This window comes from Aptenodytes patagonicus, chromosome 22 (genome assembly GCF_965638725.1).
Source record: "Aptenodytes patagonicus chromosome 22, bAptPat1.pri.cur, whole genome shotgun sequence".
NCBI lineage: Eukaryota > Metazoa > Chordata > Aves > Sphenisciformes > Spheniscidae > Aptenodytes > Aptenodytes patagonicus.
Window position 1 is genome coordinate 1614024 of NC_134970.1, and position 18177 is coordinate 1632200.

The 18177-nt window shown below is 45.9% G+C and overlaps 1 protein-coding gene across 1 annotated transcript; it reads right to left on the reverse strand.

The window, feature by feature from the left end:
* Positions 1 to 84: 84 nt before the first annotated feature.
* Positions 85 to 16297, reverse strand: CAMK1G (calcium/calmodulin dependent protein kinase IG). Its single transcript, XM_076358093.1, has 13 exons — positions 16042 to 16297; positions 11371 to 11488; positions 8327 to 8455; positions 7721 to 7795; positions 6823 to 6961; positions 6557 to 6680; positions 5933 to 6008; positions 5244 to 5356; positions 4130 to 4208; positions 3618 to 3705; positions 2419 to 2846; positions 1750 to 1880; positions 85 to 724 (listed from the first exon to the last, which is right to left on the reverse strand). The coding sequence occupies exons 2-12, from the start codon at positions 11460 to 11462 to the stop codon at positions 1787 to 1789; spliced, it is 1437 nt and encodes a 478-aa protein (XP_076214208.1). The 5' UTR covers positions 11463 to 11488; positions 16042 to 16297; the 3' UTR covers positions 85 to 724; positions 1750 to 1786.
* Between the last annotated feature and the right edge of the window lie 1880 nt (positions 16298 to 18177).

Consider the following 18177-nt stretch of genomic DNA (forward strand, 5'->3'; position numbering starts at 1 on the left):
GGTCTGCAGATGCACAGGGAATGCTTTAGAAGGGACTTAATAGACCGTTTCCACATCAAATTTCTATGAATAACCAACAGGCACTTTACAAAACAAAACTCAGCTTTATTAAGCAAGTATTTATTGTGCAATTACAGACTTGGAAGCAGGGAATTTAGACCTTGCTGTGATTATTATCAGACATATGGAGGTTGCTAGCAGGTTATCTTTCCTTTTGTAGCTGAAGTGAGAACTGCACAGCCTGGGCAGCTGGTTGATGCTGAACTTCAGCGTGCCGAACCCTGGGACTAACCAAAATCCAAGGACAGGATGCAGATTGTAAAAATAGCTGAGCTGCCACTGAGTAAAACTCTGCATAGCTTTGGTTTATAGGATTTATGTTGTGCAGTGCACTTATGCATTGGACAACTAAACAATATGCAGAAAACAAAAGCTTATAGCATTGAGCGATGTCATATAGATAATATACACTGAATATGCCTGCAGTAGCCTCAGACTTTCCCTTGCTAAAGTGCCTTCTCCCAGTTTTAACGATCCAGAAACACCCTGAGGTCACTGCATTTGATGGATTCCTGGGACTAACATGCCGCTCGTCACCAGTCGGTCGCTGCTCTCTGGGATGCTGCTGCCCGCCTGCTCCTGGCAGGACACAGCCTCCTTTCTTGCTTGCACTGTTGATGTCTGGCTTTGAAGCGCAGAAAAGAGTAAAACAGCCCTTCTGTTTCTGCAAGAGAGAGAATTTCAAATGAGGGTTGAACTTGGTTTCGCTAGACTGCTACCTTCAAAATGTGCTCTGTTAATAAGCAGTAGCATGGGGGCTAGGAACAGCTTAGATCCCTTTGTGTGCCTTATTTATAAAGGGTTATTACATGTCTGATCATTGGAATGGACCTTTTTGGAGCCTATAGTAGATCCTACTTGCATTTGTCTCTTCTATTAATCCTTTGTATTTTACAGTTCTGTTCATATAATGTCATCAGTAGAGAGGGTCATAAAAGATGATAGGATGTAGCTCACTTTATGTAGCTTTTGTGGAGAACTATGCTAGCATATGCTCGCCTTTGAGGAACATTCTTTATTGCAGGATCTAATAGCAATACTTCTTACTGCTCAGATATAATGTGGTGCAAATGATAATTTAGCTAGTCCAGAATTAATCCAAGCTATGGTCAAACAGGATGAAACTTTCATGATTGTACTCTGCTCACCTACAAAACGAACATCTCCATGCTCTGCTCTCTGGTAACAAAGCAACTTAAACTGACCTGCCTGGGCCGAATCTGGGAAAGGGAATGGCCCTTCAGGCTGCAGAGATGTCCTGCCTATGCTCAGTCACGCACCAGCAGCCTGTTGTCAGCCCTTTGCTCATGGTCACAGCTGAGACCCAGCTAAAAAGCCCTAATCCCAGCTGATGAAGCTGTCTGGTTCCAGTGTGATTCCCAGTGAGCAGCTTTGAATAGTTGTAGAGTTCAATATGACAGGTCCATGCTTGGCTTCCTTTCACATGCTTCTTGGGCAACCCTGTTGTAACTGTAAAAGTTGGATTCAGAGTCACTGGACTGGCCTTAATGGAAGCTGAAAGATGGTTTCTTCCTTGAAAGATGGTTTAGTTAAGGCTTTTTCTGTTGCAAAAAACCTGTGAGCCAATTTATTTCATGTACAATCACTTTGCTATTTGTGCCTTTCCCTTTTTTATGCCGTAATAGGATTAATTAAAAGTAGCTAGTGATTGGATCGTGGAGCACTTACCGCTGGTGATGTGGGGAGCCCGGTGGCTGCCTCCTCATCACATGATCAAACAAACTCCAGTTTGCCCAGTGCCACAGTGAGAAGAGTGTTTACTGGTTTTCATTGGAACAAGAACTTCTGTTTTGAAATGACTGGTTGGAAATGGAAGAATCAGAAGAGAAAGAAGAAAAAAGAAATAGCAATATTTAGGATCATTCTGCAGGTGAATTGAACACAACTTGAAGTTGTGTTTTTAATATAAAGAACATCAGCTGCTGAAAGCAAAGCAGAGCTGGGTGCGAGTTAAGGCTGCAGCAAAGGCAGGGTCTGGTCACTCAGCACCAGCTGAGTAATTGGCATCAGCAGTTTCAACCACAGGCAACTGCAGTTTCTGGAAAGCAAATGTGCTCAAGTCAATGGCGTGTGTCAGCTGAGCACTGCTGCCTCAGCTCACTGCAAGCTTTGCCATGCAGCCTGGGCAATGTGCCTCACCTGATGCTCCTACAAGCATGGAAGACACTTGGCTGGGTACTGCTATCCAGCCAGTCAAAACATTTGTTTCTGTCCTTATTCCTCCCTTCTTTCTACCTCCACTTGGGGCTGGTAACTTAAATGCCAGGCAACTCTTTCCAGAGATGGTTATTCCCGTATACTTTGTTGGAAATGATGGCTGATGTTTTGGATACCTACTGGGATTTTGCAGATTTTTTAAGAAGCACTGTCTGGGAGCGGAAGGATGTCTTCGTTTTCTCGTGCCCCACGCAGGCTGGACTGTAGCCACAAGAAGTTCTGGTTGGTGGGCTATGGTTATCTGGCAGGACCAGGTTGCTGCCTGCGGGCGGCGGTCCATTCTCCGAGTGGCTTTGTGGCTTTCCCTCTCTCATTCCCGTGTCTTGCTCCAGCTGAGTGGGAGGGTTTGGATAGCCCTGCGTGGGGACCAGAGGGAGTGATGTGTCCTCATCTTCGTTTGGTATTGTTGGCCGGGTGGCCACTGTGGGTGTGTTGGGTCTGGATGCCTCTGAGATTTGTATGATAGGGATGGTGCGTTCAGCCGCTGCATGACCGTTCATGTGGAGCTTCTTCATGTGGTGCACAACGGTTGCGGCGTTGAAGGCTTGCTGTGGAAGAAGACAAAAACCCCACAGTGAGCACCCACTGATGCCAGGCTGGGTGGGTGCTGTGGGACGAACGGACTGTCCCCCTTAGGTAATGACTGCGTGCTCAGGGCGGGCAGCGCTGTACTGGTTAGCAGTGACTGTCTGTTTGCACAGTATGTGCGAAGTGGGACATGCTCGTTCCTGGCATAAACACCACGGTTTTCGTTGAGTGCAAACTGCGGATGCTTTTGAAGATTACAACCACTTCTACATGAGGAAATCAGGGGGAACAGCTGTAAATTACCCCGCAGTGTGAAATGGAGACTAGAGCTGAATTTTTAATGTAAGTATTTAAAATGCTACCGTACATGTGGTTCCTCTGGTATTTCTCTCTCCACCTAAATTCTTACTAAAACTCTTGATATAAATGAAGTACCAATTTATCTTTAAGGCTGAAAGGAGGAAAAGCCAGGTTAAGCTCCCAGGAAGGTCTGCTGATGGAGCACCAATTTCACTCCCTCGGTATAAAGGCAATAATCCTTTCCCCCTCCCCTTTACTTTCTTGGCGAGGCCACTATAGTGCAATGTTTGCGGTAAATCTACCAGTATGCATTGCAGCAGGGAATATTGGTCCAAACATACTATAAACATCATACAATTTTCAGGCAGCCTTTGGAGGATCTCAGCTTTTGGGTTCTTACCCACACAGCTGAAGCCTTGCTTATTGCTAGATGGCAGGAACTGGTATTTGTTAGTGAAATGGCTCTAGGCTCCCACCAGCAGACGACTTACCCTCCATTTGCTCTTTGCAAAGTTTTTCTGAATCTGAGCACTGACAGATGGGTATATGTCACGGTGAAGGGCTGTATTTCCATTAATCCTGCAGATGGGGAGAGAAGAAAATGGGCTCGTAGGCAGATGGCATTTGTAAGGCATTCCACATTCTGGAGGCAACTAAATGCTTTGTACGTTCAATCAGCAATAATTAAACCCAAAGGAAAAACAGCAACAAAATGTAACACAAACACACACTTCAAAGCTTGGAAAAGCTCAGGATGGGATTTCTTCTTTGCCTCTGTTTATGGAGGCAAATATGCACAAATTGCATCCTTAATTATTCATAATTTTCTTTCTTTGCACACAAAAAACAAACACCCAGGGCCACGCGGAGGCAGACAGTGACGTTAATAATGGGGGCTGGGGAGACACCCTGCTCTCAGCTACCACCGAGCATGTGGAGCAAGACGCGGAGGCTAGTAAATCCCCGTGGCCACTAGCTACTGCCGGGGCCCCGGTCCTCTCACCATGGGTGCCGCAGGGCTTCTTCACAGGTAAACCTCTTGTTCGGGTTTTTCTCCAGTAAATGTCTGATGAAATCCTTGGCTGTTTGGGAGGGGAGGAGAAGCAGAGAGAAAAGGTTATTTTCGCCTTGTTCCAAGATATGATCCTAATAGGATATGGCAAACGCTGGTAGATAAACATCGCAAAGCTCAGCCCCGAGAAGGAGGTGTTCATACAGCTTCGTTACTCTGTTAAAGGGAGATGCTTGTAGTGAAGAGCTCTAGATGAAAAAATGTTAACTGGGGACGTACCAAACTTCAGGCTTAGATTACGTGAATTTGAGTTGAATTACTCAGCTAAAAAATAACTCTAAAAAACATAAAGTGTAAACTGAGCAGATTTAGAAGTTGCCCTAAAGAGTAGTTACATCTCTCCCTTTTTTTTTTCTTTTTTTTTTTAGGGAGGATTGTGATGCTTGTTATTGAGTCCTAACAAACCTCATGCTAGTTCTGTTTGTATGTATAAAAGATTGATGTTCAAAACATGCTGCTAAGATGCTGGCTTCGGTAAACTCTGCGCAGGCGAGCTCCACAAGCAGGTTAATCTGGTGGAAGGGTGCAGTGGTGGCTGACACGGTTTGCTGTGTTGATGTAAGGAAATGTGAGCTAACGGGAAGAAAAGTAAAGGGGAAAAGAAAAAAAAACCCCAAAACCAGAAAACCAAGGTGAAAAAACCCTGGAGTTCCCCTGCTTCCAAGGGAAACCTAAGCCCACTCTGAGCTCACTAATCGTTTGTGAAAATCAGGGTTACATTAACAGAGGCTTCAGCTGAGGATGCTGCATTACAGGCAGGATGCAATGTACCCCAAACTCTGCCAGTGCAGCTCAGCTTTGGCGTCATCACCCCTGCTCCTGCGGTGCTGGGAGCCTCTGCAATCAGTTCCCATGTCTGGGGGTTTGCTGCTGTGTGAGTGACTCAGTTCAATGCTTCATCCTTTTCCATCCCTGCTGAGGCAAGCGAAGGGCGTTCAGGGTGTGTGTGGGGGCTCTGCTGGTGCAGGCTCATGCCCACGGGCTGCAGGTTCTGGATTGCAGCTTGTGGGAGGGAGTGCGGTGCTTCCCAGTGCCGGAGCTTTACCTGACTCGGAGATGTCGTCCCAAAATGGAGACTCAAACTCATAGTAGCCTTCCTTAATCTTTTCAAACAGTTTGGATTCAGTCTCTTCGTAGAAAGGAGGATACCCGCACAGCCTGGAACAGAGCAGAAAGCCAGTGGTCCTTCAGCGCTGCCGTCCACATCTGCACAGGCTCCCCCGCAGCCCGGCCAGGCTGGGCACGCGTGGGCAACATGAGTGAGTGAGTAACAGAGGAGGCTGCTCTATCCATCTGTCCCTCCCATCTAAGTGTAACGGTAAAGCTGCAGAAAAGAGTTAAAGAATTAAAAACTTAACTGCAGCAGTGAAAGTACAAAGCCACAGCTGGTATAGCTGTATGGCGTAGGAGGAAATGAAACAAAAAGTACTGAGGAAGATTGAACGATATTTGTAGGCAACTGAAAAAAAACAAAGCATAGGATGAGGCACATAATAGAGAAAATGTGATTCCTTTCATCTGCACTCCAGCACTTGATTCCCCACATCCCTTTCATTTCTATGGTCTAGTGAATCTTGTGCAAAGGAAGAATACACCACTGCTGTATTCCCGCAGCAAAATGGGAGGTCTGGTATCACCTCCGCTTGCACTGCCACTCTGCAGAGGTGTCTGAAGCAACGGAGGAGTTGGGAAACTCATGGAAAAATAAGTGGGATGCTGTTTGCTCTTACTCACAAGATATAGGTGATGACTCCAATGGACCAGCAGTCTACGGCTTTGCTGTACGGTTTCTGGGCGAGGACTTCAGGGGCTGCAGAACAGCAAAACCAAATGAAAATTCTAAGCAATAATAAATTACTCAATACTGGGAAAAGCAGTAGTTCTTGTACGCTTGGCCTCTGAGGTGATAGTGCAGCAGAATCAGCCAGTAACAGCCCCATTTACCAGTTAGATTGGTCTGTGCTTTTTGTATCTATTTTATGCCGTTAAATAGAAGGAATCACTGACAATTTCTGCCTGCATCCTGAGGCTTTAACCAGTGAGCTGTGGATCAAGCCAATGCAGTCTGGTGGACAAAATCCCATTGTGTTAAAATTTCAATAAATACATGACTAACGCTGAAATATTTTTTTTATCCTTTTCTTTGCACTTTTAAACGTTCTGGGATTTTGCAGTCTCTACACTCATCTGTAATTCAGTCTTTATGTGGTCCACGCAGTGCATCTGTGAGTAGCATGTTGTTGTTAACGTAATTATGTATTTATTTTTTTTCCTTTCTGCTAGGCAACGTACTGTACATGCACGACCTTTTTTCCAGACAGTCCACCAGCACAAGCCCATTCCTGATCCTTGGCTTACCAACGTATCCCGGAGTCCCACAGGCAGTGGACATGATGCCGTTCTGTTCCATTTTAGACAAGCCGAAGTCTGTGATCATGATTTTGGAGTTCTCTTCGGGAGTAAGGTAAAGAAGGTTTTCAGGCTGTGAACACAGAGTGATCAGAGGTTGAAATTTGTGGCAGAAAAATGGAAAGGAACAACAGAAAGTCATGGGGCAGAGCAGGTAAAGTCTGCAGTCATACCAGCTCCCCGAAGCACTGCTGTTGCTGGGGGACAGGTCTCACCTTCAAGTCGCGGTGAACTATTCCATTTTCGTGGAGGTACTTCACTGCTGTCAGGACCTGGTGGATCACCACACTCGCATCTTTCTCAGTGTAAACTCCTCGTTCCAAAATTCGATCAAATAGCTCTCCCCCAGATACCCTGTGGAAATAGTAGTTCAGAAAGAAAAAGACTGAAAAGAAAATGGAACAAAGCTAATCACGATTTCGTGTTAGGCAAGCTAACTTTCTGGTCCTTTTACAACTCCACCTACAGCAGAACTGTTCCTTGGGCAGCAGTTTTTGTGAGGCTGAGAGGCTGACGGATACTCTTGAGTGCAATTTCAGGGTGCCAGTAAGCATTACTGGTAAACCTAGGGATTTTGGGTAAGGTTACGATGCAACTCCCGCAGGTCTGAGCCACAGGCATCCAGCACCATGGGCAGGACTGCCTTCAGGCTCTGCTACACAAGCAGATACAGGTTTTTGTGTGATTGCTTCCTTTTAGCTAAATTTGCAAGTTAGCGGTAGCAGCTGGGTGCTCAGAGCTGCTTTCTCTGCAGCTGACATGTTGCCCATTTTCATTTCTAGAAACCCTGCATGGCACAGCTTTAATTAGAAATACTTCTGTCTCTGCCCTGCTAAACTGTGATGAATTAATTTGCATAAATAGATCCTAATCTTGGTTTAGAAACTTGCTGCTAAAACGAGCATGGGCCAAGACAGCATGAGAAGTGTCCAGGTTAGTTCAAACCATGCGTCTCTCGCTTCGTTAGTGAGGGGTGTTTGAATAGCTCTTGTGCATGCAACTTTTACACGTGAGGGACTCTGGTATGTAGGTGCTGAAATACAGTGCATCACCCTGGTCCTGCCACTGTTCTTCCTCTGTGGCCCACAAAGAAATGGCTCTGCTGATACTTACAGCTGCATGACCAGGTAGAAGTGGGTTGTACTCTCGTAAATATCTTCTAAAGTCACGATGTTTTCATGCTTTATTCTGCAAAGATAAATGTGGGTCAGAAACAAACCTGGCAAGGACAAAGTGGCTTCTCAAGTGGAAAACCCAAGAGTCATCTTGCTTTAATCACCAGTGAAAGTTCACTGGGCTGTTTTGTGGCTGATCTCCCTCGACCTGCATGGCAGAGGATTGTTGATGCTGCTGCAAACTCCCTTCGGAGCACCAGGCACCAACAGTGGAGGACCAGATCCTTTGTTTTTAAGCAGCTGCCTGCTCTGCATCAGGTGTGTTACGTGGACTGCAAAAGCATTAACTGTGGTTCTCCTTTCCCTGAGTACTGCTTTGCTTCATCTATCTCCTTCCACAGGTCTGGGGCAGTATGGCTGTCAGGGTTACAAGTCCAGCCGAGGAATGAGAGAAGAAACTTTACTGATCTACTAATTCATAATAATATTTATATATTCTTTAAAAAGAAATACTTATTTCTTTATATTATTCTTAATGTAGAGCTACATGGCTTAGGAAAGGACATTTGTTCTACTTTACATTACAATGTATATATACACTCACTTTTTCAACACTGCTATTTCATTTTCCAAGCTGCTATCCCTTGTGAGAGGAGACTTCTTGATGCATTTCAGAGCGAAGAGCTTGCCAGTGCTTCTTTGCTTCACTAGGAAAACTTCCGAAAAGGCACCTCTGCAGAGAGGAGAAGAAGCTGCATTTCAGTAGATGCTGCTGCTGTGAACTGGAAGGATACTTACAGAGAGAAAGAGGAAATAGCAAGAAAAAACAATACTGTAGTAATTTAACTCTAAGTGGATGCTGATTGTAAAGCTAGAACTACATTTCCAGCAGCCCCAAACTTAGGATATTCAATGCAAGATTATGCAATATGTAGACACACCCCCACCCCCACCCCCCAATTTTCTCTGTTTGTAGAGAAAAGGTTATTTTTGCACAGTTCATCATGAAGCTGTGTTGAGGTGGTGGACAAAAAAGATCCCTGCAATGAAATGAAATCACATTCTTCGGGACTGTCTGTAAAGACAGTCAAGTGTGTTACTCTTGCGTGTGCTGGGCTATGGGTGAACTTCAGCCGTGCCAGATTCGGAGCACACCTCCGGGGAGGCAGATGGCAAACACAGTTTTCAGCACGTGCCTCAAGGGTGGGTGCAGGAGGAGGCATCGTCCATGGTCTCGCAGCTCGCTGCCTTTCAAAGAACCTTTGCACTTGAAACCATTGGGACTGGGGGGATTTTCCCGGGCTAAGTGCGAGCCCAGCCGAGGGGCTGTATTGATAACCACCTCGCTAATGGGGCAGTCTGCAGCTCAGGTGCTCGTTGGGATTAACAACCCCCCCTGGAAAGATCTCAACAGCCTCCACTCTAATGGGGCCAAATTCCTGCTTAATACAAATCCTGTCTTCTCAAAGCCCCCATTGTCTTAAAGTAGCCCTTCGCTTCCCCTGGTCAGCATCGCCCTGAGGACTAAGACAGCCGAATTGCAGTGAGGAGAGCCCAATTATGTTGCAGTTTGGGTATATCAATCAACGTTTTGTATATCTAAAGTGCAGAACAACTGGATAACCTCAGTTAATGCTTTCATTCAGCATCCAATGTGTTTTCCTTTCTGCAGAGACTGCTAATACCTGCGTACCCTTAGTGACAAAGTGACAATGAGCGTCCTGTGCATTCCTGATATGGGTTCAGCCCAGTGCAGCGATAAGCGGGTATTTATAACATGCCTAAAGCTCTCAATCCGGCTCAAGGTTTGTCTTTGCAGCTGAAATGTGGGCCTCGAGATAGTGACAGTGCATACTTTGCTAGGTCAGTCCTCAATAATTCTCATCAAATGAGCAACAGATTAATTGATGGCAGTTAAATGGAACTTGCCACTGAGTCTGCAAAGCGCTGCAGGGAGCTGGAGGGCAGAGCGAGGAAGGTGGGCGCAGCGGAAGCACCTTCTTGGTTGGGATGTTATTGCAGCAAACCCAGTAAACAAGGGCAGAAAACCTGTATCTCCTCTAATCCACTAAACAAAGAATCCAGCTTACTGTGCAGATGGGTTGGCTGAGCACGGAGCCGTACCCATCTGGCATGTGGTGCTTTGCTCCTGTGTCTTTGCTAGGGAACGGCAGCCGGCGATGACACGGGGCAAGCGGGAGCCTAAGGCAGCGCCTCGCTCGGCTCAGCTTTCCTCCTCCTCCAGTGGGCCCCTGAGTGCTGCTGAAACAATGTGCAAGACCACTGGGGTTGTGAGGAACCGGGCTGTGCCAGGACCGGTTCCCAGCAAGGGGGAAAAAACCCCCACCGACAAAAAAAAAAAAAAAAAAAAACCCAAACAAAAAACCCCATAGGTTTTTGGGAAAGCATCCCAACAGATGAATTTGAATTTTTGTTTCACTCAGTAAATGATGTGCAATGGTCTTCTCTCTTCTGGCTCAAAAAGCAGGTGGGGTTGGGACCTTTTCCTTGTTTCACACATTTTTCTCCTTTTATCCATATCAACTCTGAAGGCTGTTTCGTGGAAATGCCTTTCAAGTTCCTTGGAGCTCTCAGGGAATAGGCAGGGATGTCCTCACTAAGGTCCCTAATCCAACAGTTGTGGATGCTGGGGGAAGGTGATAGTAAATTTCCAGGTAGTTTTAGGTCCCAGATCTTCGTTTATACTTGTCAGCTAGCTGAAGCGGTGCATGTGGAAAAAATCCCAATTTCTAATGCTAAATTTTCCTGTTAATGTAATAGTAGGAAATGAACAACCTACAAATCAGATGCTGGGGCATCTGTTCTAGATGTCTGTCCCAAACAGTTTATAATAATTATGCCCCTTATTAAAAAATGATGAATCAACAAGTTGGCTAGGAGAGAACAAAGCTTTTTCTAACCTCATTTCTTTAGAGAAAGCTGCTGGATATTTTAACTAATTACTGAGGCTGACCATGAACATGATAATTTAAAATGTCGCCCAGCTCTGGAGTAGCTGTTTTTTCGGAGCGTTGCCGTGGGTTCTGAAGTCGCAGAAAATTTGGCCGTGACAGAACTCGCTGGTGGAGGTAATTCAATTCCTCCTCCACCACCTTGGAAATGTTTTCTTGTCTCATTCGCATGAATAGGCAAATTAAGCTGTTAACTCACAGAGAAGTATCGTACAACTTGAACATCCTTGTTCTTGTTTCATCCCTCAACTGAGTCAGGGTTTATCAGCTAAATATATGACATTATTATAATACCTCTCCCAGAGCCATCCCTTGACCTTGCAGCAGCAGCAGACCGGTGTGCTCAACGGGAAAATAGCAAAAACTTTAACTAAGCTGCCATGCAGGCTTAGAGGGAAGGGAGGAAAGGGCAGAGCTGACCCAGAGCCGTGCCGTGGGGCTGGGTGGGGAGGAGCTGCTTCGGTGCTGCTTGGCAAGCGCGAGCCATGAATCAGAGCACCCGCAGCAACTGTGCGGCAGCGATGGGGAGCCCACCCCTCACCTGGATACTGGTGCCTGTCTCAGAGGGAGCTGTTTTCTTGTGACATTGGCCAGTGCCAGGAAGGGAGTCGCTGCCCTGGGCTGGGAAGCCGGTGTCTAGAGGTGGCTCTGGCTGGAGAGCAGCTGTGGTACTTACGATCCCAGGGCCTCCATGAAAATGAATGTTTTTCGGATGTTGCTCGTCTGTTTCTTCCAGGAGCTGCTGTCGTCCTCTTCCTTGCGACCCATCTCCTCCAGAGTGGAAGCAGGGAACGCTGTGAGGAAGAGGAGGAGGAGCGGTGACTGATGTGGTGGGTGCTGTCATGAAGAACACCCAGGAGCTAGCTGGATTCAGGATGCCGTGAATGGCATTTGCTTGGTCAGAGGAGTCAGACTCTTCAAGTATGTGAAATTTTGTGCTGCTTTTGCTACTCACAACTGTCAGTGCTGACCACGTCCCTGCCGTTATGTCCCCCTCCAGTTGTCAGTGCAGCATAATACCGGATCAGCTGGGTAGGAGCTGGTGACCATATGGTAATGCTCTCTTGTCAGTATACTCACTTAGCACATGTTGGCAATTACAAATGTTTATATTGTGCTTCATATTTAGTGGTTAAAAAAGCCCTGCTGAATGCTTGCTAATTTTAACTAAGGCATCGATGACTTAATGGATGAAAAGTTAGGTATGACTAGTGATGGAGATGGATTTTAGTTGAGCTGCTTTATCGCTCAAATAATAAATAGTTTAAAGAGCTCATGACTGCAGGGAGGGGAATTGATATAAAACACTTTGTTGATCTGTCTTGTACAGTTTGCGCTGCTGTCATCTTTAATTTTTATTAATTGCCTGATTGCTTTTGCTCTGAGTCATAACCTTCCCGTTGCCTTTTTCTCACAGGGCTGCGATGCCACGGTGCTGGCTGCTGGGAGGCCACTGACGTGGCGAAGGGGTGCCCAGCTTTTAGTGCCCTGCCCTGATGGTGTGTCTCTGTGCTGCAGATGCGGAGCAAGCGGTCCCCGCCTGCAGCCCCCGGCTTGGCGCGCAGGGGACGGCGAAGGCAGCTCGCAGAAAATGCAGCTTTCTGGAGTCGCCCCTGCTCTGCGGGGATGTGGCTGAGCCCGTGTTATCGGCGTTGGAGGATGTAACTGCAGGAAATCTGGTCTGTCGGTAAACGCAGCCGTGGGACTCCTGGCTGATACATGCACCTGAAACACGCGCCACTGCTCAAGGGCGGCTTGACCTTGGTCAGGCCCCAGTCCCCCATCTCCGCCCCACCGCTAAGCTCTTTAGAGCGCAGGCTAGGCAGCACCGCTGTAATACAGAAAGTAACGCTGTCAGCATGGGGGGAGCTCACCAGAGCGGTGGGGAATTAGAGCTTGCACAAGGTCTGGGAGGTGTGAAATGTTATACAAACATCTAAGCACTACTAATAAGATCAGGTCTAACATATAGAACTGGAAGTATGCTGGAAGGTGAAAAAGAAGCCCTGAGACTGGGGGGGGGGGGGGGGGGGGAATGGCTTGTCCACACTATCAGGATACAAAAGAAATGCACTTAAAATATCCCTGGGCAGGAGGGGCTTGGGTGCTGACAGCAGCGCCCTTGGCACGTGGAGCATCCCCTTGTCACGTGGAGCACTGCACTTCTCGAGAGCCGGAACGGCTGCCCCAAAGCCTGTGAGACACAGCTGAGCCTTCGAAAGACAAAGCACAACCTTTTGCATAAAAATAAGCGTTTGGAAAAGGCCAGAAGTATTAAAGCAGAGAAAAAGCTTAAAGATCTTGTTTCATGACAGACAGTTTAGATATTAAATTCCTCCTGAACCTAGTTTATCTCCTTAATTAGCACAGTTTCAGGATTTTGAGCTCCTTGACACAATTTTTTAAAGGTTAATTTAACATTATTGAAAACAAAATTGACTCAGTTGTAAACAGTTGAAGGCTTCAGTTCATAAAATCACCAAAGGCCAGCACGCACTTGACCTTTATTTACCGTCTGGATTCTGATGCATAACTCCTAGCAATACAACTCCTTATAAAAACCAGCCATATCTTGCTGTTTAGAATCAGTGAAGATCAAAAGTTCTTCACAAAAATGCTGATCAACTAGGAGAAACCTTTCTGCCAATATTTTGAGCCCCAAAATGAAGTTTTCTTTTGTGGTCATCCGCCCATCCCAAATCTCTACAGATCTGGAATATCACAAGAGAAAGAGTTTTCAGCAGAGATATTCAGCTGCTGGTGGAGGTGAGTTTTATCCCCTTTACATAAATATCAAATGCATGATGCCAGTGTGGTGTTGAATGACGGGTAAAATTCAGATGACCTCCTCATTTCTTTCCCAGCTTACTGTCAAACAAAGAATATGAAGTGAAGTGTAAAAAAAAAAAAAAAAAAAAAAAAAAAAAAAAAAAAAAAGTAGGTCAGCCTGGCCCCAGGGACAAACAGTATTTTAGTCTCCGTTCCTGTGCAGCCCCTGCACCGAAGTGCAGCCCAGTTGGCACAAGCTCTTTGGGGACAGCCTGAGTGCGGCGCGGTGCAGAGAAATCCCTCCTGGGGAGGCTGGACCATGCCGCAGGCACCAGGGCAGAGGTGATGGGACACCCCCCGGCGGGAGGTGACAGTGGAGCCATGTACACTCACTTCTGTGAATTTGGCCCATTCGAGCACAAGTGTCAAATTTGCCCAACATTTGCTCATTTAAGCTCGATTCCCTTAACGTTCTCGCGTTTAATTCCTTGTGAATTCAAGAGGTTTCTTTTTAAAATGAATTTTGCTTCTAAAGGAAGGTAGTATCGTGTTTTCCTTAGTCTCCTGTGAATCATCTGTTCATCTTATAGTTCCTCCTTCTGTCACTCTCTGTGTACGGCATTTGGTTTTGCTGATATCTGGAGGAAAGGCTGGATGAATAACTCTGACTCCCTACACGTGTATTTGATTTCCTGCTTTCTCGGGTTTTCTGTGCCATCATGAGCAAGTCATTTCCTGCCTCCCCTCGCCTTTCTGTGAGGAAGGGGAGTAAGTGCTGCTATTTTGAGAGCAAAATAATGAAATGTTTGAATTGCCTGAAATGTAAAGCTGCATATGTGCTCGGGTGATGAATACTTGCCCACCTTCCTCCCTCCTCACGGTGGATCATATTATTCTCAGTACTTTTTCCTCTTTTGATGCATGGGAAAGAATTTGCAAAGGGGCTTGGTGCAGGATGCAGAGGCTTCAGGGTCCAGCCGTGATTATGGGACCTGTGACTTTCCTGACGCAGGCTCTGGGAACTCATTTTACATTGTCTCTCAGTCTGGTTAAGCCACTTATTGCACTTTGCAGCAGTTTGCGAGAATGCAACGTTTGATATGTTTGTTGTCCGTTTTCTGCTATTTATTCAGGCTCCGGCCCAACAGCATCCTGACTCTTCTTGGTGCTAGTACACAGCATATGGGTAAACAGGGTTTAATGTATCTGCTCACTTAGTTGAAGAAGCTTTACTTTCCCCAGGAATAGAAAACATCACAACAAAAGTTGGGCAAACAGACTTTGTGCTTGGACTGGCAGGTTTTCCTGCCATATGATGTATGTGTCTGTCTGCGCACTTCCATCACGCTCCCGACATAGTTTGTCAGATCCATCCTGACACCCCATTCAGATGTGCATCAGCCCCTGGCTTGGTGGGCACATCTTCCAGCCACAGCAGTGGGATGCACGGGTAGAGTACATCCAATATGCACTTTAAAAATGCATTACTTTAAACACCTAATCTAGAGAAAGGTCTGTGTTTGCCCATTCACCTTTTGGTAGTGCAAGAACGGGTAGTGTGTTAAGATTGCATAATAAAATAGAAATGCTCATTAATTAATGTAGGTAAAGACCTTTGGAGATTAAAATGAAGTACATAACGTTGCTTTAATTTGTTTAGCCTCCGTCTTCTCCATCGTAACAAATTAAGTGATATGCAGGACTTCAATCTGATGAGTATATGCGGAAAGTAGTAAGTAGTTTCAATATTAATGTCTAACCTTTGGGCTTTTCTACAGACTAAGTCAATAAATGTGACTGCTACTATACTCCGTCTGATCCAGCAAATGACATATCATTGCTTAGAACGTAATGAGTGTTATTATGACCTTGCTTAAATATTTCCTGAAGAAATTTGTTCCGCTTTCATATCTCGCAGTAACAAATCCATCTGCAGACAGACGCTCTGCTTCTGAATGGATATACTGCATTAGCAAAATTATTGTAAGACATGATTAATAGTCTTGTGACAAAGTTACATGTGGAGGGGGAAGATACATGCTGCTTTCATGATTTTGCCTTTAGAAGTTTACAGAAAAAAAGGAGAATACAAAGTCAAAAGGCTTTGCTTTAAAAAAATACACCAAAACAAGCAATCTGCATGTGAACGGATTAACGGGCAGCCTTTGTGTTCAGGGACAAAAGAACAAGAAATTGAAAACACGAGCTCACCATGAAAAACAAATCTACATTAAACATCTTGCATTCATCCCACCACTCCATCAATTCAAAAGCAGTGTGTTAACTGAATAGTCCGTGATGAACACTTGCAAAATCACATTTTTCATTATAAATATTTCAGATTCCTTAAAATACTTTTGAAGTAAAATGTCAGAAGGCAGCTTTCTATGAAATTGCTAAATATAACGAGTGCTGTAGGAAACTAGACTAACAGTCTGCGCAGAGAAGTCCTCCAGTGTTTTCCTGTTACTAGAGAAAATTCGTTTTAAAAAAGCAGGTTAGCCAGAATCCCACCTGCTTCACTCCACAGAATGGCAGGAAAAGCAAATGGCTATTAAGGAAATAATATTATGCTTACCCCAGTCAGCACAAACAAAGCAACTCCTGTTCACTGCTGCTCCGGCTCGGCTCCCGTGGTCTGCGGAGATTAGAGCCTGCCTGGGTGCTCACCGGCAGCGGGGAGGGAGGAGATGGCTCCGCCGTGGTGGTAACCAGGCAGCGCTTCACGGGGAGTAAATTGCCACGAGCACGAGCTGCCTGTGGGTGTGCGTGTGCGTGCACGTCGCTGTCAATAACGGCAGCGGTACCTGGCAGCGCGGACACGGGAACCCGAGCGCTTCGCCGGCAGGAATTGACTCAAGCTGCTGCCGGGAGAAATGGTGCACAGTGTGCAGCAGCAGCTGCTCCTCGCAAGTACCGAATCTGGTATTGAAATATTCCTGGGTGGAACGCAAATATGATTTGCCTTAATCAAACAAATGACTTCTTGGTATTAAAAAAATGCCCCGTTTTCTTTTGTATGATTTTGGGAGTTCTGTGGGGCCGCACAGTGGAGCGGGACTGGACCGGGACAGGGTTTCCTGCTGGGATGCTCCTGCACCCCAGCCCTCTCCTCTCCAACGCTGGGAAGGTGATGCTCTCCACCATTTTTAGATGGTAGAAAACCATGGACAAAAAGCATTGCAGCAGAGACTAATCTCCATCACCAGAGTTTTAGACTATTTCAAACCATGCAATGGCTCTATTTTGTCTTTCAAAATCTCCCTGTGTGCACCTTCCCAAGAAGCACAGCACATATGAATACAGGAAATATTAATAATTCTTTGAATCTTTTCTGTACTGTAGGATTTTTAGAGATGGCAATAAACTTTACTGACTGCACTCTCAATTGATTTACACTGCCATCTAGAATAATGCATGAAAAAGGTACATATCGCTGCAAAGTTTAGTTTTATATCAGGAATAAATCAACTCTGAGGCAATACTAGAAATTCACATTATTTTTCTTAATTTTTTTTTTTCAGTAGCTTAGTTCCAAGGTGAAGGCAGTTTAGTACTCTCCATTTCTTGGTTGGCTGGACTCCATCACTGTGAACTCCATAGTGTCGGGGATTTTGGTCAGAATTTCTGGCTGTGGATTTGAATGTTTAGCACTAGGTTTTGGTGGAATTTGCATTGATCTGATCTTGAAACCCTTGTAAAGCTTCACCTGTTTTTCCCTTTAACGTCTTTCATGTGGCAGCACCAAAAGCCTTTGTGTGGCCCCGTCTGTACCCCCTCTGGAGTGAGGGGGAGCCAGTCCCACCCCTGGCATCACGGGTGAGACACCAAAATCAGAGTAACGTGAGGTCATTTGTTAGGGTATGTGTATATATATATACACACCACATGTATAGATATATGCCCTAGTGTGTATGTACGTATAAACATGGATGTGCAGGTCAATCCCTCTGGTCCTGCTGCAGCACAGACGTTTCCATTTGCACCCCTGTGTAAAGCCCATGGCAGCTGGCAGACAGCAGAAACCCTCGGCAGGGAGGCACAGCGCCTGTCCCGGCCGCTGGATGTGTGTGCCCGCGGTGCCCGGTGCCCTCCTGCGCCCGGCCAGGGGCTGTAGCCCGCTGTGCCTCGGGACAGACCTGGAGTGAGAAAGGTGCTGGCCACTTCTGCCTCTTGCTCTTTCGTTCCCATCTATTAAATCCAGTTTTAAAACGTAAAAACAGTTTAGTGCTTTCAGTATTATCTTTGTCATATTCAGTTCTCAAGTAATTTCTTATTATTTTATAAGATTCTGGATTTCCTTATTAACTTCTTTTACTTTCTCAAAAGCTATTGGCAATCCTATCCTGACTAGAAATTTAATAACCACAGTTAAAACCTGTGTTGTGAGATAACACAGAAGCAAAAGACACCCTGGGCCACGGAGGGCATTTTAAGATAGATTCAGTTGAAGGAACCTACGTACCCGCAGCAGAGCCGAGCGCTGCCCGCTGGCGAGGTGGCCGGTAGGCGGGTACAGGGGAGGCAGAGGAGGAAAGCAACAAGTCCTTTATTGAAATAGGTTCATTATGATGATAATTCCAAACAGAGTGCTAATAGGGAGAACAAACTGGCATCCATCTTCCCTGTGATGCTGGTGCCTGACCCCTGGGTTTTGTTTGCCTCGCATGGAGGAGCGCTCGCTGGCCCTGTGCGGGGGGGCACCGAGTCAGGC

Excerpts from the sequence above, each read along its gene's own strand:
- CAMK1G (XM_076358093.1), bottom strand. The coding sequence starts at position 11,462 with ATGGGTCGCAAGGAAGAGGACGACAGCAGCTCCTGGAAGAAACAGACG. Across the intron at positions 6,009-6,556 it reads TGGGACTCCGGGATACGTTG|CCCCTGAAGTCCTCGCCCAG; the intron begins GTAAGCCAAGGA and ends GCTGTTCTGCAG. Across the intron at positions 2,847-3,617 it reads TTGCAAAGAGCAAATGGAGG|CAAGCCTTCAACGCCGCAAC; the intron begins GTAAGTCGTCTG and ends CTTCTTCCACAG.